Below are 25,154 nucleotides of genomic sequence, written 5' to 3'. Positions count from 1 at the left end.
GTATATGGATAAGCAACTTTATACAATTTTTATCACTTACTGGTTTAAAAATCATCAGTTGAGCTAGGTATAGTGGCACATTGTTTTAATTCCAGCATTTGAGCAGAGGTATGGGGTTTGTTGTGAGTTAAGAGTCCAGCCTTGTTTGCTTAGTGACTACTCCAGTAGCCAGGGCTAAGTGAAGATTCCCTGTCTGCAGTTTACATAGTAAATGCTACGATAGATAGCCAAGGCTAAGTACAGAGACTGCATTTGCTGGTTCACATAATAAGTACCAGGATAGACAGCCAGGGCTAGGCCGAGTGACCCCGTCTGCTGGTTCATATAGAAGGAACTAGAATAGATAGCCGAGGCTAAATAAAGAGCCCCTGTCCACTGGTTTATATAGTCAGTACAGGATAGATAGCCAAGGCTAAATGCAGAGGCCCCATATGCTGGTTCACATAATAAGAACCAGGATAGTCAGGGGCTAAGTAGAGAGATTCTATCTAATAAAGAAACTATCATTTGATTAAAATATTTATTGTTCTAAGGGGTGTCCACTATTCCTTTAATTTGCATGAATTCATTTCTATTTGAAATTCTGGGTTTCTCTTGGGTTTTGTGAATGTCTCTTTCTCTTTTTTGTTTGTGCTTCATAGGTCCTGTTTCATTAATTTAATGACCCATATGTGTGGAAATCTCTCTCTCTCTCTCTCTCTCTCTCTCTCTCTCTCTCTCTCTCTCTCTCTCTCTCTCTCTCGTGTGTGTGTGTATGTATGTGTGTGTGTGTGTGAGTGAGAGAGAGAGTGTGAGAGAGAGTGTGAGTGGGTAGGTGTGTAGGTGTTTATGTATGTATGTCTATGTGTAAATTATTGAAATAATTAACTGCTCAGATAGAACCTGATCTTATTTAAGGAGACTGACATGCTTCTACCCTAATGCAGAATTTGTTAAGTTTCTGAGCTAAATATATTTATCCAATCTGAACATTTTACTCCACTAAGTAGTACTTTATTTCATTAATACATTTTATAGATACCTGATTTTAATTGGCTTCAGTTTAAATTTCAAATTGTTCTTTAATAGAATTACATTTTATCCATTTGTATTAATATGGACTAAACATTACACATAGAATGCCGAGAAGGAATCTTGTATGAAATTACAGGTCCAAACCTTTAAAAATGGACGCAGAGAGGAAAAGTAGGTTTGAGCTTTTTGAGGGATGATAGAATCACGCTTCTGAATCCGTAAACGTATCACACTCAGAAAGGGATTTGTACTTTCATTTCCTCCATTTTCCCCAACAACTTCATAAGCAAACATTTCTAACAAGGGCTAAGGCTTAGAGATGGCTCAGCAATGAAATGTGCATGTGATTCTATGTGGCAGAAGGACTCCAGACCAAGAGCAGCAAGCTACCAAGACTGAAGTGAAACAGAACAAAATGCTTCAGAGTAAATGCCGGGAATATACAGCAAATAATCAGGATGTTGCATACGCAGAGTTGAAGACGTGTAAGTCTCCACGGAAGCACAGAATACCTACAGCCAAGCAGAGCCCTGTAATGCTATGTGAAGAGCAGTTAAAATATGGAGAGCTGACATTCCACAGAACACCTCAGCCCCAGCCCAGAAAACAAGCTATGGGAAGAAAAAGACAAGGTACAGTATTGTGACCTTTCTGCAACTGATCAGTCTTGACAAGAAGATTTAGATTATGGCTCTCAATACCTGTCACAACTATTTTAGTCGTCACTATGACACAACACAGAATCCTCTGGGAAGACTCTTGCTAAGGGACTATTTAATCAGTTTGGCCTGTGAGCATGTCTGTAGAAGGTATCTCCATGCTCCAACTGTTGTGGCAAGATTGCCTGCAAATGGGATGCACCATTCTGGGATTTGGGGCTCTGGGCTGTAGAAGAGCAATAGAAGCTATGTGAGCACTAAACATGAGGGTGTTCATTTCTCTCTGTTCTTGACTGTGCAAGTGACCAGCTATTTCTAGCTCCTGCTACTGTCTCTGTTCTGATGAACTGCCAAAGGCAATTGTAAATTGAACAAACCCCTTTGATGCCTAAAGTGTCCTTTCAGGGTATTTTATCACAGCAATAGAAACAGAATGAACGGAAGGAAAATATAACTACTCTAAATTGGTCAAAGTATGTTAATTATGTCTTAAGAAACCATCTCCATTTAGCTAGTCAAAACCACAACACTGTAGTAGAATAAATTATCTTTTAATACATTTCTCTCAAGTGTCATAGAAGCAGTTTCTAACCGAATTGTATTGTGTTTAAGAACTACCTACACATTTGCATGCTGTTTTTAAAAATCTCAATTTATTTCTTTTTTCCCTTTGTTCTCATTTCTATGAAACATTGTTTTATATTATAGCCCAGATGGGTCTTGAACACAAAGCTTTATTTAGTCTCTTGCTTTAGCCTTCTAAAATGATTGAATTACAGGTGGTGTGAGCCATCATGGCTGACTTCTTTTCTTGCTGTTTTGAAAATAACTCAACTTTATTGAGTTCAATCTATTTTAGCCATAGTGGAAGTACTCCAAACATGCAGTGGACCAAAGAAATAGAGGAAAATAGCTACTGTGTTGAAAGAAATATCATACCTCAGTGTTGTAGGAATGACAGGTTGTAGAAAATATCATTTTTATAATATTTTAGAGGAAAAATCTTTGTCATATTTAACCAGATAGTAGAGTAAAATTAAGAAGTTAAATGTAATTTAAAAATCATTTTATTTCTTTTTTTAATTTTTTATAGACATGTGACAGTGGAAAGGAAGAGAAAGAGAAAGGCACTCACACACAGAGACAGAGAGAGAGACAGGGAGAGAGGGAGAGAGGGAGAGGGGGAGANAGGGAGAGAGAGAGAGAGGGAGAGAGAGAGAGAGAGAGAGAGAGAGAGAGAGAGAGAGAGAGAGAGAGAGAGAGAGAGAGAGAGAGAGAGAGAATATATGCATACCGCTCAAGTCTGTTCTCTTCCACTTCACTTTGAAGCAGTTTCTTCTTAGGTTTCGCAGCCTTCCCACAACTATCTGGACTGTGAGATTCCAGCTGCCAATCCTGTCCCTACTTGAGGGATAACAGGGACAGATGCAGGTGAACATCACTGGGATAACAGGTATTGATGCAGGTATCAATACATATGCATGCCAGAGGCTTTATCCATGGGTGCTGAGAATGGAACTCAGGTTATCAGGCTTGCACTGAAGGCCATCCCCTGGATCCATTACAAAGTATTTTGATGTTCTACCAAGGGATTAGCCATTATTAACTGTTCTCACCTTTAGAAAGACATTCATCACAGGTGATTTACCCAGTAAAAGCTAGATGACACATACTATTTGAATGTGTCTTAGTAGTAGACGAGGAGAATCTGTCCTCAAAGAAACTGGAGTTAATAAACTGATGATTCCAAAGATGAGAGGTGAAAGAACACCAGCCCACATCATCATGGCCAAGTTAATTAAAGCATTTTCTTTTTTGTTAATGTACACAGGCTGGCATACTCTAAGGTGGGGTTAAAGATGTCAACGTTGGATGAGAAAAAAAAAAAAAAAACAAGGTTTTTATAGCTCAGAGGTGGAGGAAATCCAAATGGAGTATTTGGCATTCAAAATAAGCAGGGTAACAAGAGCAGAACCTAAGTCTACAAGTTATTCCTAATGTACTTCTCAAAGATAAACATGAATGCAAGTGGACATAACAAACTAGTGATAACAACATGGACTAAAAACAAAGTCATCTTATGTGGTCATATAACCTTCTGAAATACAGTTAGGGCTGCAGGATGTTTATAAACAAATCTTTAAAACAGATATATGATCGCCATTGCTAAAATAGACAATATAGAACCATTTGTAGTTAAGGTTACAGGTAGGGCATAGAGTAATCCTTGAAAAACAGAGGTTTAATCATAAACAGAAACAAATCTAGTTTGTCTTTACTGTAAAATGGCTTTTAAGACTAAGATGGAGGCAGGCCGGTTCTCCACTGCCCTCTTTCTTGTCTTATGTGCCCCTTTGAAATCTGTGATAAGGCCTTAGCAATCTTTATTTATAGAAAAGTAAATTTTACAATGCAAAAGCTGTATTACTCATCTGTAATTATGCTTGTTTGGCTAGGATACATAGAACAAATATTTTTTTTTATTTTTTTTTATTTTTAATATTTTTATTACATATTTTCCTCAATTACATTTCCAATGCTATCCCAAAAGTCCCCCATAGCGCCCCCCACTTCCCTACCCACCCATTCCCATTCTTTTGGCCCTGGCATTCCCCTATATTGGGGCATATAAAGTTTGCAAGTCCAATGGGCCTCTCTTTCCATTGATGGCCGACTAGGCCATCTTTCGATACATATGCAGCTAGAGACAAGAGCTCCGGGGTTCTGGTTAGTACATCATGTTGTTCCAACAATAGGGTTGCAGATCCCTTTAGCTCCTTGGGTACTTTCTCTAGCTTCTCCATTGGGAGCCCTGTGATACATCCAATAGCTGACTGTGAACATCCACTCCTGTGTTTGCTAGGCCCCGGCATCGTCTCACAAGAGACAGCTATATTTGGGTCCTTTCAGCAAAATCTTGCTAGTGTATGCAATGGTGTCAGCGTTTAGAAGCTGATTATGGGACGGATCCCTGGATACAGCAGTCTCTAAATGGTCCATCCTTTCATCACAGCTACGAACTTTGTCTCTGTAACTCCTTCCCTGGGTGTTTTGTTCCCAATTCTAAGAAGGTGCGCAGTGTCCACACTTTGGTCTTCATTCTTCTTGAGTTTCATGCGTTTATCAAATTGTATCTTATATCTTGGGTATCCTAAGTTTTGGGCTAATATCCACTTATCANTGAATACATATTGTGTGAGTTCTTTTGTGATTGTGTTACTTCACTCAAGATGATGCCCTCCAGGTCCATCCATTTGGCTAGGAATTTCATAAATTCATTCTTTTTAATAGCTGAGTAGTACTCCATTGTGTAAATGTACCATAATTTCTGTATCCATTCCTCTGTTGAGGGACATCTGGGTTCTTTCCAGCTTCTGGCTATTATAAATAGGGCTGCTATGAACATAGTGGAGCATGTGTCCTTTTTACCGGTTGGGACATCTTCTGGATATATGCCCAGGAGAGGTATTGCTGGATCCTCCGGTAGTACTATGTCCAATTTTCTGAGGAACCGCCAGACTGATTTCCAGTGTGGTTGTACAAGCTTGCAATCCCACCAACAATGGAGGAGTGTTCCTCTTTCTCCACATCCTCGCCAGCATCTGCTGTCACCTGAATTTTTGATCTTAGCCATTCTGACTGAATCAATATAATCTTGGAATGTCAATGGGTATTTCCAGTAGGGTTTCCTTGGACCGAATATTCCAACCCTTTTTTTGAGGATAAGAACTGACAAATTTTCCTCTGCAAGTACTTCCTGATCAAATTAGGATTCTTTTGTGAGGACCCAGAAAGACTTGAATATTAGCCAAAGGCCAGGAGAGGATTACAGTAAATGGGGTCTTCATAAGAAGCAATTGGTTTGCTAACCCAGCTGAAGAGACGGAGCAGTCACATCAACTGGACCAGTTTATCTCAGCTTTAACAAGTCCAGGGACTTCCAGTTCTGTAGGACTGCTGGGGTAAGAACTGTGCAGATCACCTTTGGGACACTTTGTAGTCTGTAACTGATTTCTGCATAGTGTCTACCAGCTGAATGGAATCCTGTCAAAACAGATACAGACTAGGGTCAGAAGTTCTGGACACCAGGTTTCAGAACCTGAAGGAGTATGTGTGGAAGAGGCAAAGGAAGACTTTGACCAAAGTCACACAATCTGGAACAGACAAATCAGGCCACTTTTATTGATACATCTGCTTTTTCTCAGCTGGATTGGTTTTACATTCATTTTCTCATTTACCACCTCTTTTAAGAACTTCCTTCATTTAAAAATAACGTGCCCACTGTACTTTTCTCTTCCTTCTTCTGCTCCATCCCTGTGGTTTCCTTTTAAACCAAGAAGTGTAGCAAAAAAGAGGAAACATAGCTTGAGGAAGCAGTTAATATCTAATCCAGCACATTGATACATAACCAAGTGGCCATGGTTGGTAGCAATTGCAGTTACAGTACAGACAAAAGGATAGACTACACATCCAGACAATTCTGATTTCATTGTTGGGACCTAGCATCTCCCCTTATCTTAATCAGGAGATGTAATTCCTTCAATGTACAGAGCTCTCAGCCAATTAGTATCCTGAGTCAGTTCCTCATCCTTGCTTGGCTCCCCTCTGAATATTCCCATTAAATCTTGGATCCAATGATCCAGCAATATCTTTATAATTTTATGATAACCAACGAACTGCTGTTTGGAACAGATTGGTGGACAAGTTGTTGTTAGAAGTAAGTTCCCATAGGAAGAGAACATCAGATGTTAGCCAATGCACCCAGACCAGGGCCTTGTGTTGACTCAACCTCATCACTATTATTAACAAACAGAGGAGTTGCGGTCTATTATTCTTTCCCCATGATCCACAGGGACAAACAAGAATGGATCATAGTCTGAGCTTTCTTTGACTGGTTCTGGGGAAACTTCTCTCATGGACAAAGTGAAGGTAAAAACTTCCAATAGCAAAGCCATGAGTGCAAATGCATTCTCTCAATAAAGGCAGGGGATTCTGCATGTATATCCCCACAGGTCCTTGCTATGTGGGGATCCAACTCCTCAGGCCTGAACATAAGGAAAACGCAGTAAGTTACACTTACACATCTTTCCCAGAAGAGGCTTGGTCACCACCACAGAAGTTAAAGTTAAAGAATTTAAATGAATCTTTTATATTTGGAACTTCCCCTTTCAAAATAAGCAGTAGGCAGGGAAGCTTAGTCTATTGATTGAAAGGAGTACTAATCTGGAGTCCATTTGACCTGTGAGAGGTTGATCTAAGTCCTATGGTATTCTTGACTCCATGAAGCTTACATTAACATTGTTTTTAAATCTATATTGAAGAAAAAAACCACCCTCGAGGTGTCTGTAGAACAGTTCAGGTAGACTCATGCCTTTGAGTCATAGCAAAAGCTATGGCTTTGGGTCTAAAGGTATGGAAAATTTTTCTTTGTCCAAAGGGCTGGACATATAGATGAGACAGTGATATTTTAGCATGCTTAGAAATATCTTTAAGTTTACATTTAGAAGACAAACAGAGGAAATTTAAAATCTTGAACTTGTGACTAAAAATAAGAGTTGGTGCATTATCAACCTATCTGAACTTCATTGATTAGTATTAAAACGTTGAATTTTGAAATTTTAGAATAGCAATAGCACAGACTAATTGGTTTTTTAGACCTAAAGTCATTTTCTGAGATTCTCACAAATTACTTAGACTTTTTATATGTTCCCATATTTATAATTAGGGGTTGGGGATTTAGCTCAGTGGTAGAGTGCTTGCCTAGCAAACACAAGGCCCTGGGTTCGGTCCTCAGCTCTGAAAATAAACAAAACAAACAAACAAACAAAACCAAGGTAACAGATGTTTATAATTTAAACTAATTTTAGACCTTTGTAAATTATATAAACCTTAAATTCTTTTATCCAACTTCTTATCATTGGATATATGTAGGGGATTGATTATTAAGAACAGTCTTTACAAAGCAAGTTCCTTATCCTTTAATGAAGCCTGTTAGTAAGGTAAAGTTGTCTGTGAGTTTACTTTTTTTTTTTTAATCAGGTAACCTAGTATCTCTAGAAAATAAGGCCTGGTTTTTATATGTGAAAATCATTGACTAGGCAGCTGATGCTAAACTGATAAAGCCACTGACATTATTTTCATGGAGCAGAATAGAAGAGTCAAGCCAACAGTGTCCACTATCTGACAGCAGGCAAGCCATGAGCAATTTAGCCCAGGAGTTAGTATTAACACAACTGGAGTCATTAAATTTCAACTTTCTGCTTTGAAAATCTCATGCTCAACTCTAGGGAGTGGTGATCTCTGTCTGTCTTAGTAAGCTTTTTTCATTAAACATTTTAAATGCCATATTTAGCAGATCTCAGGAATGTTTTGAGTGCTGTCCATTAATTATACTTGATTTCAAATAAAATTACCTGGTTTTTTGTTACTTGTTCTAGGTTCTTGAAACATAGAGGAGGCTAAGTAAAGCTAGCCCTTGTAAAGAAATTACATTTGTAAGGAATATGATAATTTTTAAGATGACTGTTCATCTGTATGCCTTCATTATCTTTAACAGCTTACAAGTTAAACAAATTAGTACCTTTTACAAGATTCATGTTCTATAGTTTTATTCTTATTAAGTTTAGCTTTTAAAATTATGGTTCTTGAATTGAAGCATTTTTGGTATCAAAATAAAACTTTAAATCATAAACACAGTCCATATGGATATAAACAACTTTACTTTCCTAGACCTTTCATAGTGCACCATTACAGAATATCATATTTTCTTTTTTGTTGTTTTCTATTAACCTCTTTTTTATTTGATTTTATTTCTTACTTACTCGTCTATTCTGCTCACTGTCCCCCACTCTAAGCCAGCCCCTCCCACCATATTTTCTCCATCATCCCTCCCCTTCTCCTATGAGCAAATCAGGAGCACCCTGGATATCTCCCCTCCAAGGCATTAAAGTTTTTACAAGGCCAAGCACTTCCTCTCCCACTGAAGCTAGACAAGTCAGGCCATCTAGAAGAATATATCCACATACAGGCAATAGGTTTGGGGACAACCCACACTCCCATTGTTCTGGACCCACATGAAGAGAAAGCTGATACATAGCTTTGGAGAGACCTAGGTCCAGCCTGTGTATGTTCTTTGGTTGGTGGCTCATTCTCTGAGAGTCCCAAGGGCTTCAAGATTAGTTGATTCTGTTGGTCTTCCTGTGGTGTTCCTATCCCCCTTAGGGGCTGCAATTCTTCCTTCTGTTCTTCCACAATAGTTCCCAAGCTCCACCCACTGTTTGGCTGTGAGTGTCTGAATCTGTGTGCTTTAGCTGGTGAGTGGAGACTCTCAGAGAACAGCCATGCTATACTTCTGTCTACAGGCATAACAGAGCATCATTAATAGTGTCAGGGATCGGTGCTTTTTCATGGGATGTGTCTTAAGTTGAGTCCATTATTGGTTGGTTATTCACTCAGTCTTTGCTACATCCCATGTCTCTGCTTTTTTTTTTTTTTTTTTTTGGACAGTAAAGGTTGTGGCTTGAAAGTTTTGTGGATGGGTTGGTACCCCTATCGCTCCTCCCAGGGTTCCTACCTATCTACCCTAGGTTCCATATCTCCAGGGCTGTGAGTCACAGCTAAGGTCTCCCCCACTGATTCTTGAGTGCCTCTCCTTATCCCATATCTCTGTCTCTTTCTGGAGATGCCTTCTACCTCTACCCACTTATCAGTTTTAGATTTCCATTCATTCACATGGCCATCCAGTCACCTGCTTTGCCCTTTCCCAAACACAACACTGAACCCACCACTCCCCTCCCAATCTCCCTTCTCTCACCCAGTTTCCTTCCTCCACCTGACTTCCATGACCATTCCATTCCCTGTTCCAAGTGAGACTCCTTCCTGTTTTGTGGAATATAGCACAGACATCCTCTATTTTATGACTGATTCCACTAATAAGTGAATACATACTGTACATGTTCTTGTGAGACTCAGTTACCTCCCTCAGGATGAGATCCTCAAGTTGCATTCATTTGACTGCAAAATTCATTATACCTTTGTTTATAATAGCTGAATAGTATTCCATTGTGTAGATTTACCACATTTTTATCCATTCTTCAGTTGAGAGGCATCTAGGTTATTTCCAGTTTCTGACTATTACAAATACAGTTACTATGAACATAGTTGAGTAGGTGTCTTTGTGGGATGGTAAAGCATCTTTTAGGTACATGCCCTGAAGTAATATAATCGGGTCTTGAGATAGAACTATTCCCAGTTTTCTGAAAAATGACCAAATTGATCTCCAAAGTGGTTGTACAGGGTTTTACTCCCACCAGCAGTGGAAGTGTTCCCTTTGCTGCCAGTCTTCTCTAGCACATGCTATCACTTGAATTTTTGATCTTAGAAATTCTGACAGATCTAAGAAGGAACCTCAGGGTTGTTTTGATTTCCATTTTACTGATGACTAAGGACTTTGGACATTTATTTAAGTGCTCCTCGGGCATTCCATATTCCTCTGTTGAGAATTCTCTACTTAGCTCTGTGCCCTACTTTTTAACTGGGTTGTCTGTGTTGTTGGTGTTTAACTTCTAGAGTTCTTTATAAATTTTGGATATTAGCCCTCTGTCAGATATAGAGTTGGTAAAGATCCTTTCCCAATCTATATGCTGCCATTGTATCTTACTGGCAGCATCCTTTGCCTTACAGAAGAATTGCAGTTTCATGAGGTCCCATTTACCAACTGTTGATCTTAGAGCCTGAGCCATTTGTGTTCTGTTCAGAAAATTTCTTCTACACCAATGGGTTCAAGGCTATTTCCCACTTTCTTGCTTTTTTTCTTCTTTTTTTTAAATTGGGTATTTTATTCATTTACATTCCCAATACTATTCCAAAAGTCCCCCATACCCTCCCCCCACACCCCTTTAACGACCCACTCCCACTTCTTGGCCCTGGTGTTCCCCTGTACTGAGGCATATAAAGTTTGCAACACCAATGGGCCTCTCTTTCCAATGATGTAATGTAATTATTAACCCTCTGTTAAAGTTTCAAGTCAACTTTTCCTATAGATGCTACAGATTTTTAACCATAGCCAATAAACTCATAAATCCTGAGGTACAGAATGTTTATTTAGTAGTCTTATAAATCTTGAGAAAGATTTATATCTTAGCATACGTTTTAGACAGTGAAATGACACTAATGTTCTAATTTTGTTAACTCTTCTGCCTTGCTCTTTTTCTGCCACAAAATGGAGTGGCTCTCCTGAATTATTTTTAAGGCATTTTTTTATTAGATATTTTCTTCTTTTACATTTCAAATGCTATCCCCAAAGCCCTCTATACACTCCCCCCACCCTGCTCCCCAAACCACCCACTCCTGCCTTCTGGTCCTGGCATTCCCATGTACTGGGGTATATGATCTTCAGATTTGCCAACTCCAGAGCCAGCTTCTCAATATAGCAGAATAGTATAAAACAGTATTTAAATGTTTCCCATACCCAAAAGACATTTTAATCCTTGCTGAATCCAGTGAGCAGAAAGCTCAGAAATGAGGAATTCTGAGTGTTGGATGTCAAGGAAGCAATGGCAAGGCAATGGTGGATTTGGGTCTTGGACCAGCGAGTATACAAAGGGTGCACACATGATAGCATGTTGGGGTATGTCCACATTGTCCCAGCTAGACAACATGAGAGCAGACCCAGCTAGAGCTTGGTTGATCTCTCATTTCCACCTGTTCCTGGCACAGAAACCCAAGAAATGGAGAGAGTGAAAGTAAAACCAATATATAGAACTCACACCAGGTGGAATGCATGCAGACAAGCAAAACACAAAACAAAACACAGGGCAATATAATAACAGAAACAATGAGAACAATCGTGGCCATTCTGAGGTTAACTGGTTTGACTACAGCAATTTTCTTAACAAATAAGAGGAGGTTTTCAGTTGCCTCCCTCTACAACTCACATGCCAGGTATCCACTAGAGGCGTCTTAAGTGACAGGCTTCACTAATTCAGTTAGGCTGGGCCTTACTGAGGTCCACCTCTGCTCTAGGTATGCCTGGCATCCTCCTGTGTTGGGCCTCTCCAAACCATGTGCTTATCCCAGTGTTATGGGATGTCCTATGGTTCATTGGCTCTGTTGTACAGTCTAGGCATTGAAACTACCAGTAGATACTCAGATGCCTGGTACCTCCTATTTTCTGGGACCCCAGTATCACCAGGGAGTTGTTAGGGTCTCAAAGTCAGTCAGAAAAGGAACTGATGGTTCTGGCTGAATTCCCAATTAATCAGAAATACCCAGTGGAGCCTTGGACATCTCCCTTAGCCCTGGATGGAGGAATGTTAAGCTTTATCAGACCCCCCTATGACCCAAGATTTGGTTCTCCTGGAACCAAAACAGGACCAGAAACCAAATGTCACAGAAAAAAATTAAAACCTTGTGGAAGGAGGCAACGAGTGGAATGTAAATAAATAAAATAATGTTTTTAAAAATTAAAAACTTCCATGATTTACCAAAGGAGGTCTCTGTAAAAGTGAAAGAAAGAATGCTGCTTTTTCTTCTTTTGGGGGCAGCCATTTGCTCAGTAAGTCTGACGAACTGAAAGTGTGCCTCTGTGTCTTGGAATATCTCCAAGGTGAATAACTCTTTTGGAGAAATCTGGAGAAATTCTTCAGTCCTGGAGGGCAAGAGTGAAGGATCTGGCCTCTGAATTTGGATTGAGGTCCTGATCTGGGGAACTGCTAATGCTAATTCTAAAGATGGAGGAAGACCACTAACCCAAATCCTCATGGCCAAATTAGTTAAAGTAAGCAATTAATTAAAGCAAGCTTATTTATTCATGTAAGCAGGTTGCCTCCCCCTCAGTAAGGATTTGAGAGATCAACATTAGATGTGAGAAAAAAATAAGGTTTTTATAGCTAAGGGGTAAAAGGCCTCCAAATGGGGGACTTGGCAGTGAAAATTAGATGGGATTAAAGGAGCACAAAATAAGCATACACATTAGTCCAACGCTCTCATGAAACAAAGATATGATTGCAAGGTGGACATAACAAGGTCATCATAACAAAGGAGAGTCATAACAAGGTAGCCATCGGTGGTCATATCACCTTTAGAAGCAATGTTAGGGTTGCAAAATGGTTATAATCAACTTTTTGAAATAAAGACAGAATTGCCATTCCCGGAACGGGCAGTACAGAATCATTTACAGTTAAGGTTACAGGAGAGCCATAGCCAAGTCCAGAGGAAACAGAGGTTTAATCATAAACAGGAATGAACCTAGTTTTTCTTCACTGTAGGCTGGCTTTGTAACCTAAGTTGCAGACAGTCTTGTCCTTCACTACCTTCCTGGAAGTTAGAAACCCAGTCATTGTTACTGTTTCTTTCTCTTTTCAGGTCCCAAATCAACAGTATGGAGAGTGGTAACTGGCATGCTTGGAGCCTTCTGTGTGTTGCTGATGACAACCATGGGGATCTTACTTCCAAAATGTAAGCAATTATGCAACTACTTCATTGTGTAGCAGTTGTGCTTTCAGTAATGTGATAAGAGTTTTCACATGCATCCACATGATCATAGCTCAAACATTACTAATTCCCGCCATGAATTATGCCCTAGTATTTTCTAGTCAAGAAGAGCAATGCAGAAAAACATCACTTCATATTCTTCTGTGTCCAAATAAGAATGGTGAGTATTAACCCTAAGGATGTTTGTGAGTGTTAACTCTCAGGATATAAGTGAGCACTAACTCTGAAGATATGCGTGTGTGTTAACTCTCAAGATGTAACTTGAGAGTGTTAACTCTGGGGATTTGGTTAGTGTGAACTCTGAGGATGTTACTGAGTGTGAACTCTGAGGATGTTACTGAGTGTGAACTCTGAGGATGTTACTGAGTGTTAACTCTCAGGATGTTAGTGAATGTTAACTTTCAGGATGTGAGTGTTAATTCTGAGGATGTTGGTGATTGTTTATTCAGTAGAGTTCAATTCCAAGACTTTTCATTACTATGGCAAATGATCTTCCTATTTCCACAAACTTCAAGCAATCATGATAGCTAGAAACAGTATTGTTCATTCAGCCCCTTATGATATAAGAACTCACATGGCTTAAAACTAAGGAAAGAGAATCTGAAAAGTAAAATTCCCAGAGATTACAACTATATGTGTTTATCTGCATTGTTCTGTGCTTATTGGAAGAAAATGTGATTCAAATGTGTAGACTAGCAAATGTGAATTGCTCATGTTACTGTTGTTTGAAAATAAAGATCAGTGAACAAAAAGTAATCCTAGGAAATAACTATTTATGTGTGCACATTCCCAGTACAGAGCATGATAAGCCTGTATACAGAAAGCAGTCCTGGTGTACATTCTCAGGAATCCTACAACTGCACATGTGAACAAGGGGAAAGGAAACCATGGACACAAATGTCTGTATGAAGACATTTCTAAGCATTCAATCATAAAAGCTGTCACTGGGCTGATGATTGACTAGAGTGATGGCTGTCATTTTGACTTCATTTAGAGTTAACTAAAACCCAAGCAGCTAGTTATATATCTGAGGGGTTTTCTTAATTAAATCATTTGAAGTAGGAGGACACAACTTTAATCCCAATGTATTGAGGTGGGATTATCCACCTTTAATCTGGCCATGGCTTCTGTTGGCCTGAGTCAAGGATATGGAAGAAGATAACTTTTGCTCTTTGCATGTTGCGTGGACTCTCAATGGCAAGTTCATTCCTTCATTGGCATTAGAACCCTCAGGTATTAATGTTTTCAAACACTGAATAATCTTGTTCGTCAGATTCTACCCCTTCATATGAATTTTTAGATGAATGCCTTTTTCATTACATCTTTTGAGAATTTTATACGAGTACTGTATTTACATCCTTTTCATTCCTCCATTTCCTTCTTCTAACTTCTCAGTGTCCTCCGACCACTCTCATATTCACATATCTTCTTCAACTGCTATTGTTATTTCATACTACATCTATGTAAATGTGTTTAAGGCTGATCATTTGAGTTTTAATAACCTATCAGTGGTTCAGGCTTAGGGAAGATTGATTCTCTCCCTCTCCCCCTCTCCCTCTCCCTCTCCCTCTCCCTCTCCCTCTCTGTTTCTCTCCAGCCATTGATTTCATCTAGCTCTTCATACAGGGATAGGACCTTGTGAAGTTCCACCCATCCATGTTGACATGTCTGTTTTTATTGTCCTTAAGTGGGTCTTCTTTAGGTAACCAAGTTGATGAGATTTCATGGGCACAACTTTTGTTATGGCTAGAAGACAGTACATTGCACCAGATATCCTGCTCTCTGTCTCTGACAATCTTTATGACCTCTCATGTGCCAATTTCTCTGGTCCTTCAGTATAAGGAATGCATTGTAGATATATCAGATTTTGTGGGACACCACACAATTACTTGTGCTCTGCAATTTTATCAGTTATGGAACTTTAACAGTCTCTATCCAATGCAAGGATGTGGGTGAGGATAAGCATCTAGAACACAGCTTGAAATTTCATGGGGTTAAGAACATAGCAGTAGTAGGCTTTGCTCTGAGGTTCATTACCTCACCATAGCCACAGGTAGCTGGCTAGCCTACTGGCATGAATTTCTAAATTCCTTCCTACTGAGTTAGCCTCAAGTTTGATAAATGTGTTCTGGAAATGTGACTTGCTGCTTTCCTTTCTAGTTTTTTTTTTTCATTCTTCTTCCTTTATTCTCTTCCTTTTGTTTTTCTTTTCTACTTATTATTCCTTTACTATGATAGTTACATAGGGAACATTGAAATCAATGGATGCAAGCCAAGATGACCTAACCTAGGAGAGCAGAGGCTGCTGGGATGACATGGGAGCCAAACCTGCTGCTGAATAGCCCTAGGTCAGACATCTCTGTATTTGAAAATGAAGCTAGGCTTCCCTTTGTCTCAGATGTCTTGAAACTGACAAAATGTAAACCTGATCTTTGACTACTCCTTGAAGCTGGAGACAATGAAAACTATACAAAACTTCAGTTTAGTGAGACTAGCATCCAAGTCAGTGAGGGGACTCAAGGACATATGGAAGAACTGGTTCAGTTCAGTCAACTTGAAACAAACCTAGACATACCAGTAAAGAGGGAATCATAACTGAGAACCAGCGTCCATTAGATTGACTTGTTGGCCTGTCTGTGAGGCATCTTCTTAACTGCTAAATGGTTTAAGTATGCTCCTTCTTTAGACACATGCCAATTTTTCTTAAGATGGCGTAGCTGCATAAGGTAGCTATCTGTGTGCCTGAAAGCAAGCCAGTTAGCAACTTTCCTTCATGGTCTCTGCTTCAGTTCCTGCCTCTAGGTTCCTGTCCTGAGCTCCTGTCCTGCCTTCTCTCAAAATGGCATTTAACCTGTAAGCCTGTCAAATAAAAATTTTGTAAAAATTACTCACCAGTTTTTTTATCTTCTTGGGACTGAATAATAGGTCATGGGCAGGAGACTGGCGGGGCCTCCTTAAACCTGGAATCACCCTGGGCACCAACAAAGGCATTCATGAAACTTTGCTCTCTATGTAGGAGTCATGAGTCTCACAAAATCCTAGTAATCCTGCTAATACATAGTCATTCTAGTGATGAGCACTCATTTCACACATGTGCATTTCCTAGGCTCCTCCTGTGATCCTTGTTCCAGTGACTGGATTGCTTTTGGAAATAATTTCTATTGTGTTTTTCGAGAAAACACAAAAACCTGGGCAGAGAGTCAGTCTGCCTGTGGGGAGCTGAATTCTCATCTTGTGATCATAGACTCCAAAGCAGAGCTGGTAAGTCACACACTTCTGCTTTTCTGTCTCTTTGTAACTAGTGTCCCTGAGAACACTGGCCATGAAGATCAGAATTTGACAGACTGAATGTTCTGAAGGTCATTTGATACCTGCTCATGTTGATTTCCTATTATCCTTAGTGAGAACATAGGGAGGGATCTCCAGCATTCCAAGGTTTGATGCTACAAAAAACCCAAAGCAGGAAATGACCTCCAGCTGGCATATTCTATGCAGTAGGACCCAGAGCTGCTCTTCAGTAAGGAAGAGACATTTCACCCAGCACATTAACTATTCCTGTAGCCATAGCACTAGACAGGCTGAAAGAGGAGGACCACTATGAGCTTGAGACCAGTTTGGATTACATAGTGAGTCTCCAGCCCAGTTTGAGTTATGCGGTAAAATCCATATATATATATATATATATATATATATATATATATATATATCCAAAAATTCAAATTTTGGGGAAGCAAAAGAAAAAGAAAAAGAATTAGGATTGTGTCCTCACTTATGGGTTGTGATATTCTGTACTCAACAGGAAAATTTATTATTGTTTGAAATTGATGGGTGGATTTTTCACAAAATGGATGGAACCAACAGTTCCTGGTTGTGGGAAAATGACATTAAAATACAGAACACCCTGTAAGTACAATGTTTGGATAAAATGGGCTTTGCTGAAGGTAGTGGGATTTTGGAACATGTGTGCTCTGTCTCTATGCAGCACAGAGGAAGCATTGAGAAGAAAGGAAAGCACTCTGTTATGGAAGGAGTACTCTCTGGGCCATAACAGAGAAAATGTTAGCCCTAAGGAATCTTACCTTAGAACATTTGTGTTTTTATTCTACTAGATTCCCAGGAGACATTATGTATCATTTTAGGAAGTTTGTAACTCAAAAGCAATGATTCTCCATCTGTGGGTTGTGACCCCATTTAGTGCTGAATGACATTTTCACAGGGGTTCCACAGAAGATATTTTGCATATCAGATATTTACATCATAGTTCACAACAGTAGCAAATTTACAGTGATGAAGTAGCAACAAAATAATTTTATGGGGTCACCACATCCTGAGGAACTGAACTAAAGGTTCCCGGCACTAAGAGATAGAGAACCACTGCTCAAGCCTTGTACCATTTCCTATTGATTTGAATCCCAGTCTCACTTTTGCAGACAGTGTAGGATTAGCTTGTGTGTGGTGTTGTCTATTAACGGTACTATTGGGCGATTAAAGCTTATCATCCACACATGACTCTTTGTTTCCTTCCTGTATCAATACATTTTCATCTCTTTGCCCTGTGCTAATTCTAACTCTAAAATTAAAAATGTGATCTCTAATTACTACCTTTTGATTTCTGACTTTTTAAATTGTTTTTTACACAGAATAAATGATTCAGAAAAGAAGAATCATAGCTGCCGTTATCTGCGTGGAAACCTAGTCATGCCTGGTGACTGTTCATCTAAGAAATCATACACTTGTGAATTTAATATATGATGACACCAATTTCACTAGTATAATTTTATTTAATTATGAAAATCAAAATGTCTGTCATTTGTTGAGTTTATAATTTTTACTCTCAATTTAGTCAAAAGGCCAACAATGATGGTTTTTAAGTTTTGAAGATTTTTTTACTGAACTGAGAAGATGCTGATTATTAGTTTTGCTTTCCATATTGTATTGAGATTCATTAATATTCTTACCAGAGATCATCACTCTTAAATATTCAATACCATTATGTAGAGTAACTTTAAAACACTCTTGAAGTAATGAAAGAATCCCATATCAATTAAGTGGTATTTTTAAAAGTTATCGGTGTACTTTTCATGTATAATAAACAGGGACTCTACAGAGCATGTGGAGGTCAAAGGGCAACTTGATGGAATTGGTTCTCTTCTACATTTATGTGGATTTCAGGGAACAACAACCTCAGGTCTCCAGACTTGTATGAGGTTTGCTACCCACTGATCTGTGTTACTGGCCTGGATTTTTGTTTTGGAGTATGCTTAGACTATGTTACTCAGCCTGGTCTCTTTTCCCAGAGCTCAAACTAGTTTTGTATCTCAGCAGATCTAGTAGGTAAACCAGAGATGCAGCCTCACCCAGTGTAATACTCCTAATGAGCAGATATATCTGGAGATTGTTCAAAAGACATATTGAAGATTCTGCTTGAAATAGCAAGAACGGGTTTGGTGGGAAAACAATAAATAACAAATGCAACTTAAGTTGAAATAGTTAAGAAGCTTAGAGTCTGGAGCTCAGTCCCAGTGAAGGCTTTGAGGAATAGAGTGCATTCAGCTCTGCAGAGGCTATGGGTTCAATTCCCAGCACCCATTTGCCATCTCAAAAAGCAGCCTGTAACTCTAGTTCCTATAGATCTGGCATCTTATTTTCATCTTCCTACATGCACATGATACACACTAAAACTCACAACTGTACTCACAGATCTATTGAAGTGACCACCACCATACAATATTCATACCATATTCTCCTGACTCCATTTTGTACATTCTTACCTTTCTACCCACCTACACCACCTACCCTAGAAACACAATTAAATTCCCATGTTCCAGATGTTTTAACCAGAATAACAAATATTTATACCAATTTAACATAAGCTAAATAAATGGAGATGATATGACTCAAAAATTGTCATGCTGTGTCTAAAATTATTAGAATGTTCTACTAAAAATTATTGTTTCAAGGTTACTTTGATCCTTGTCTAACCTTGATATAAATTATGGTCTTTGTAGGTTTTGCCTTTAAAAATACTGTGCCCTTGAGTTTCAGCATCGAGATGTTGAGACATGAACTTGCTCTTGGTCAACAGCTAATAAAGGACTCATATATTTCCACTTAGCTTTTTTAAAGGAAGGTTTGTATCTTTCTTGTATGGACTATTACAATAAAAAAAAATACCAAGTAAATCAACTTTTGAAACAGAAACTCAGTCTGGCCACAATTGTAAGGCATTGCCTTTTCTGGAAAGCAGCTAATACTGCACTTTCAGCCATTTGAAAGGTGACATGGTGATGAGAGAACAGATGAGAGAGCCAAGAAAGGAACAAAAACCATCATGGGAAAACAGAATTCTTGTGCTAAAAGTCCCAAACTGAACATTTCAAATTCTTATATTTCAAATCTTTGAAGAAACAATAGTGAACAGTTCTCCAAATGCGGTTCTGGAAATTATTATTTGGGTTAAAATACAATAAGCTGTAAAACTATGAAGAGGAACTTCAGAGAGGAAAACCACAGCTATGAGCTCTATTGTCATACTGCTGACATTTAGAGATGATGACTGTTGGGTTGGAGCAAAGGCTCCATGTCTGATAGCCCTGGCTGTTCTTCTAGAGGACTCAGATTTACTTTTCAGTGCATCAGAGTAGCTCATAATCATTTGTAACTCCAGTTCCAGTGAATCTGATGTTCTCTCTGTTTTCAGAGGGCATACACATGGTAAAGACAGAGCCAAAGGCCCATACACATAAAATAACAATGGTGATGCTGGTGATGACTATATAAGGAAAAACTAATAATAAAAATAAAGATGATGACTCTACATGTAATACATCCAAACATAACTGTTATGGTCAATAGAACAATAATATAGATATTTTATCAGAATTAGTAAATTTTAAAACCTCTTCAGAGGTTTTTTCATTTGTCTTTCAATTTTTTTTTCATTTGTCTTTACAAGTCATCCAGATTACAGTGTTCTGTTACACCATGTACTGGCTGGTTTGGGGTGTCAACTTGACACAGGCTGGAATTATCACAGAGAAAGGAGCTTTAGTTGGGGAGATGCCTCCATGAGATCCAGCTGTAAGGCATTTTCTGAATTAGTGATCAAGAGGGAAAGGCCCCTTGTGGGTGTGACCATCTCTGGGCTGGTAGTCTTGGGTTCTATAAGAGAGCAGGCTGAGCAAGCCAGGGGAGGTAAGCCAGTAAAGTACATCCCTCCATGGCCTCTGCATCAGCTCCTGCTTCCTGACCTGCTTGATTTCCAGTCCTGACTTCCTTGGTGATGAATAGCAGTATGGAAGTGTAAGCTGAATAAACCCTTTCCTCCCCAACTNGCTTCTTGGTCATGATGTTTGTGCAGGAATATAAACCCTGACTAAGACACACCAAGCAGACTAAAGCAATGCACTGAAAAAACGAACAATAACTGAAGCTTGACACAGAGCTGATACCACCAAGAATGAGAATCAAAGCTCAAGGGTGCTCAGTCTCAGTGACTCTCTCATGTCCACAGGTTCTGCAGTGAAATCTGGAAAATAAATTCCATGGTTCTTCTAGAAAGGAAGGCTTGCCACCTTAATAATCTCTCCTCCCTCTATCTCCCTCTTTTCTACTTTCTTTTTCCTCTTCTTTCTCTTCCGCTCTTTTCTTCATTCTTTCCTTCATTTCTTCTCTCTTTTTCTCCTACAGCTACCATCTCTATTTCCATCCATCTCTAGAACCTTTCCTGTTATTGTGTAACAATGTCTTCTGAGATTGAAACATCTGTTTTGCTGGGAAGCTCATTAATATAGGAAGGAAACAAATCAAAATAACTTCAGGAAGTCCCTGAAACTATCACACAATCTATCTTTCCTGCAATAGTATGTAAGTAGAGGAGTGCTGAGAATCATTCTCAGACCAAATGAGTCACCTGGAAAGGGCACTCTTCAGGCTGTTGAACTTCCTTCAGGCTTTTCAGTGTGCTTCCGGTTTCTGGCTTATGTGCACTGCCACCCACACTGAGGAAATCTTTGGTGATCCAGCTTTGAGTAATTTCTGTTCCAACAAGTAACCCAAATAAACTCATTCACCAAATTGGAATTTAGTGATATCTGTACTTTGGTCTTTTATCACCTTACTATCTGGAGTGAGCATATACTTTTTCACATCTCCTTAGTTATAGTGTCACACAACACCTGTATATGCCAGGGCTTTTGCATATGTCCAGATATATTTAGGAACTCTTTATGGAAATCAAAATTCCTAATGTAGAAGTTGGGCCTGGTTCTTCCTCTCAGCCCTATGCTTCCAGAAAAAAAGACTCAAACTCAAAATATATTTATAAATACCTTGACTGTATAACTAGACTCTTCTCTTACTAGAACATAATTTAAATTAACCCATTTATTCTAATCTACAGTCTGACATATGGCCTGTTACTTGTGTCCAGGTACCTTCATGCATCTGTCTTGTCACATCTTCCTGAATGAATCTCCTGCCTAGAACTATTCCAGAATTCTTTCTGCCTCTTGAATGTTCCATGCCTAAGCTATAGACTATCATTTTTTTTATTGGCAGGTGCCATATCTATACATATGTAAGATATTCTCTTTGCACCCAATGTAGACAAAATAAACACAAAAATAAAACCAATCTCTAGCACATTTAAGTTCAGAAAATAATAAACACATCATAACTTCTTCACTCACCACAAATGGACAATACATTAAAGACTACATGTCTTGCATCACTATGAGCTGAATTATGACTTGGGTGTTATTTTGGAATAGGATGTCTGCAGGGATCTTCCCGTAATGCATAGTGGATAGCCTCAAAAGCCTTCCTTTGAAAATTTAGGTGGAAATTCCCATGACCCCACATCTCTCTCATTTCTGCATTCAGTAAAGAATAGAAAAAACTTAAAAGAAAATTCACACAAGTGAGGCTAATTCCATCTGTTTAGGTGCAGATCAAACCAGTCCAAAGGAGCCCCTGCTACTTCCTAGACTAGGTTCCCCAATACCCATTCGAAGGCCTCCTACTTTTACCCTACCACCTACCTTGTAGGAGGGTCCTTGCCTCCAATTTTGGCAAACCTCAGTGACTCAGCTATCAGAAGCCAAGCCCCCAATCTGATTAGAGACTTCCTAGTAAATCTGAAATCAAGCAGGCTGCCAGATTCCAGGCCATAAAGCCAAGAATACCAAAGATAACATAAACTAAAGAAATAAAATACCCATCTAACAAACACAATCTCAGAAATCAGCACCTAGAATAATCATTATAATCATCCCAAACCCACATCATTAAGTGCCAGTGTAAGAACATGATCAACAACAGCTGTGGCAATATGGCACCACCAAAGACCAACAATACTAAAGACCAGAGATGCAGCAAGGTGGAGAAGAATCCCAGCTCAAGATCCCAGGAAACATGTTTACCCATCAAAGACCAGCCCCAATAGCAAGTTTCAGAGCCTGAGATGGGGAAGGGACATTCATGAAAAGTGAAGACACTGACCACCTGTTGACCTTCAAACCAATGTCCCTGAAGAGCTCATCTTTATTTATACAATCTCAATCCTGCTCAACTGAGTGTGGCATCATTGGCTATTTTGTTAAAAGAAATTATAACATCAGCATTTAAAAATCTCCACCATTATAAAAGCCCCCAAGAGTTTTCCTTGATCCTTACCCCTCCTGCTGAGTTGATCACTACCCCTAACCTTATTTTGCACTACAGAGCACAATTTCAGCAAGCCAAAATAAATGTTTAGCCAGGCATGACCTGTACACATGAGCATATACCCAGCTGCTAGAAAATATGGTTACATAGTTATGAAAGGTGAGAGACAGATTAAATATTTGTGGGTATAAATCCAATCATCAAATAGTACTCCTCTGTCATAATAATTTTAAATTGCAGACAGAGACATGTTCATTGTACTGATCATGTCCTCCCTGATCAATTCCTGATACAGTCTTTCCCAGAACCATTTTTAAGTCAGACATAGCTTTCCTATTTACTAAGGCTCTGTTGATCAAACATAGCCTCTCCAATTTTAAGTCTCTGACAGAGAGCTAATATCCAAAATATATAGACAACTCAAGAAACTAGATATCAACAAGTTTAAGTAAACCAATTTTTAAAAAATGGGTACAGAGCAGAGAATTCTCAACAGAGGAATCTCAAATGACCAAAAATTACTTAAAGAAATGTTCAACATCTTTAGCCATCAGAGAAGTACAAATCTAAACAGCTTTAAGACTTTGCTCACACCTGGCAGAATGGCTAAAACCAAAAACACAAGTGGCAGCTCATGGGTCCTGCTGGCTAGGATGTGAAGCAAGAGAAATGCTCTTCTACTGCTAGTTGGAGTGCAAACTTATCGGTCCACTTTGGAAATCAATATGCCAATTGCTCAGTAACTTGGGAATTGATTAACCTCAAGACACGTCTATAGCATTCCTGAACTTATTTATACCCAAAGGATGCCCCATCCTATCACAAGGACACTTGCTCAACTATGATCATAGCAGCTTTATTGATACTAGCTGGGAACTGGAAATAACCTAGATGTCCCTCAACAGAAGAATGGATAAAGAAGAAGTGGAACATTTACACAATGGAGTATTACTCAGCTATTAAAAATAATGAAATCCATAGGAAGACCAGAAGTCTCAACTTACCCATACCCCAGGGAGCTCCCAGAGACTGAGCCACCAACCATGAGCATATAGGATCCAGTCCAAGGCTCTGGCACAAATATAGCAGAGGTCTTTCTGGTCAGACCTTAGTGGGAGAAGATACTCTTAATACTCAAGAAACTTGAAGCCCCAGGGAAGAGGGGGCCTGAAGAGGGGAACACATTCATAGAGGCAAGACGAATGTGATGAGGATCTGTGGGAAGGGGGAAGTGAGAAGAGGGTAATGACCAGAAGGTAAATAAATAAAATAATAAAAGGTGGGGGTTCTCACCTATAAGATCTGGAAGCCCCCTGGCTCAGCACACCTGCAGAATGGAAGACAGGCTGCTATGGTTCTTCAACTGGAATATACTGGGCATGTGTGCTGCACTCAAGCTGCTGCAGATCTATCTGTCCCTGGAACAGCATGCAGGGCTCAGAATTCCTAGTTTACTTTTGGAACTGGCAGGGTTCCTGGTCTTCCGTCGTTACCAGTATTACTATGGGAACCCACTACACACCTACCTGGGATACCCCATTCTTATCGCAGAAGACATTGTCCTTCTGCTCTTCATCTTTCATTTCAACTGGAATGTGAAGCAAGCCTTGTCCTACATGACCATATTTGTGTCTTCTTGGTTCATGCTTAGCCTGCAGAAATGGATTGGTGACTTGGCCATGAACTTATGCACAGTCATTAGTACAGTCAATAAGATTGATCAGCTCCAGTATTTGTGGAAGGCACAAGATTCTGCAGCTGTAAGCACACTGACCTGAGGCCTCTCTACCTACACCTATGCAACAAGAATAATAACAATTTTAATGAACACCAATGACTTTACAATTCTTATACATTTTGTGATCATGTTGGTTTTAAATATATGGGTAACACCAACTATATTTCACTACCAGAAGTCTGTCACCAAAACTGAATGATGCATGTATTCTTTCTAGACACAGTGGACTTCAAATGACTGGACCAGAGGATGCAAAATTGCGTTTCATTGCTACATTTAAAATCTTTTACTAGTCAACAATTTTAGAAACTTTAAATCAGGTTTGTTAAACTTGAAAAAGCCACATAGCTGGATATGGAAATGCAAACCTATAATCCCAGCACTTGGGAGTCTGAGGTAGCCTGGGCTACATGGCAGAGTTCTGCTCAGTCAGAAGTGGAACTGTTCACACCTGGACAGTTAAACTCTTCCATAAACTAGGTCTTGGCCTTGTATGGCATAATGCAGTATAACATCCTCTCAAGCCAAGCAGGCCTATCAAAGTATACAGAGATATGACTGGGTTCATATACTAAGCAGTCCTC

The 25,154-nt window shown here is 39.2% G+C and overlaps 1 protein-coding gene and 1 pseudogene across 1 annotated transcript; both read left to right on the top strand.

Moving 5' to 3' along the window:
• Nucleotides 1–1,425: 1,425 nt before the first annotated feature.
• On the top strand, nucleotides 1,426–17,999 carry LOC110296946 (killer cell lectin-like receptor subfamily I member 1). Its single transcript, XM_021165752.1, has 6 exons — nucleotides 1,426–1,646; nucleotides 13,038–13,130; nucleotides 13,258–13,326; nucleotides 16,273–16,427; nucleotides 16,966–17,069; nucleotides 17,807–17,999. Exons 1-6 carry the CDS (start codon nucleotides 1,430–1,432, stop codon nucleotides 17,916–17,918), a joined length of 750 nt encoding a protein of 249 aa, XP_021021411.1. The 5' UTR covers nucleotides 1,426–1,429; the 3' UTR covers nucleotides 17,919–17,999.
• Nucleotides 18,000–24,166: 6,167 nt separating this feature from the next.
• Nucleotides 24,167–24,769, top strand: LOC110297121 (annotated as a pseudogene).
• The last annotated feature ends 385 nt before the right edge of the window (nucleotides 24,770–25,154 follow it).

The sequence above is a fragment of the Mus caroli genome, chromosome 6, assembly GCF_900094665.2.
Source record: "Mus caroli chromosome 6, CAROLI_EIJ_v1.1, whole genome shotgun sequence".
Classification (NCBI taxonomy): domain Eukaryota; kingdom Metazoa; phylum Chordata; class Mammalia; order Rodentia; family Muridae; genus Mus; species Mus caroli.
The sequence above is the reverse complement of the archived record's forward strand: the minus strand, read 5'-3'. Positions and strand labels throughout refer to the sequence as shown.

Bases quoted from the DNA above. Each gene is read 5' to 3' on its own strand.
- LOC110296946 (XM_021165752.1), top strand. From the start codon at position 1,430: ATGCTTCAGAGTAAATGCCGGGAATATACAGCAAATAATCAGGATGTT. The intron at 13,327-16,272 runs GTGAGTATTAAC...TGCATTTCCTAG, and splicing joins TCTGTGTCCAAATAAGAATG to GCTCCTCCTGTGATCCTTGT. The intron at 17,070-17,806 runs GTAAGTACAATG...TTTTTTACACAG, and splicing joins ATTAAAATACAGAACACCCT to AATAAATGATTCAGAAAAGA.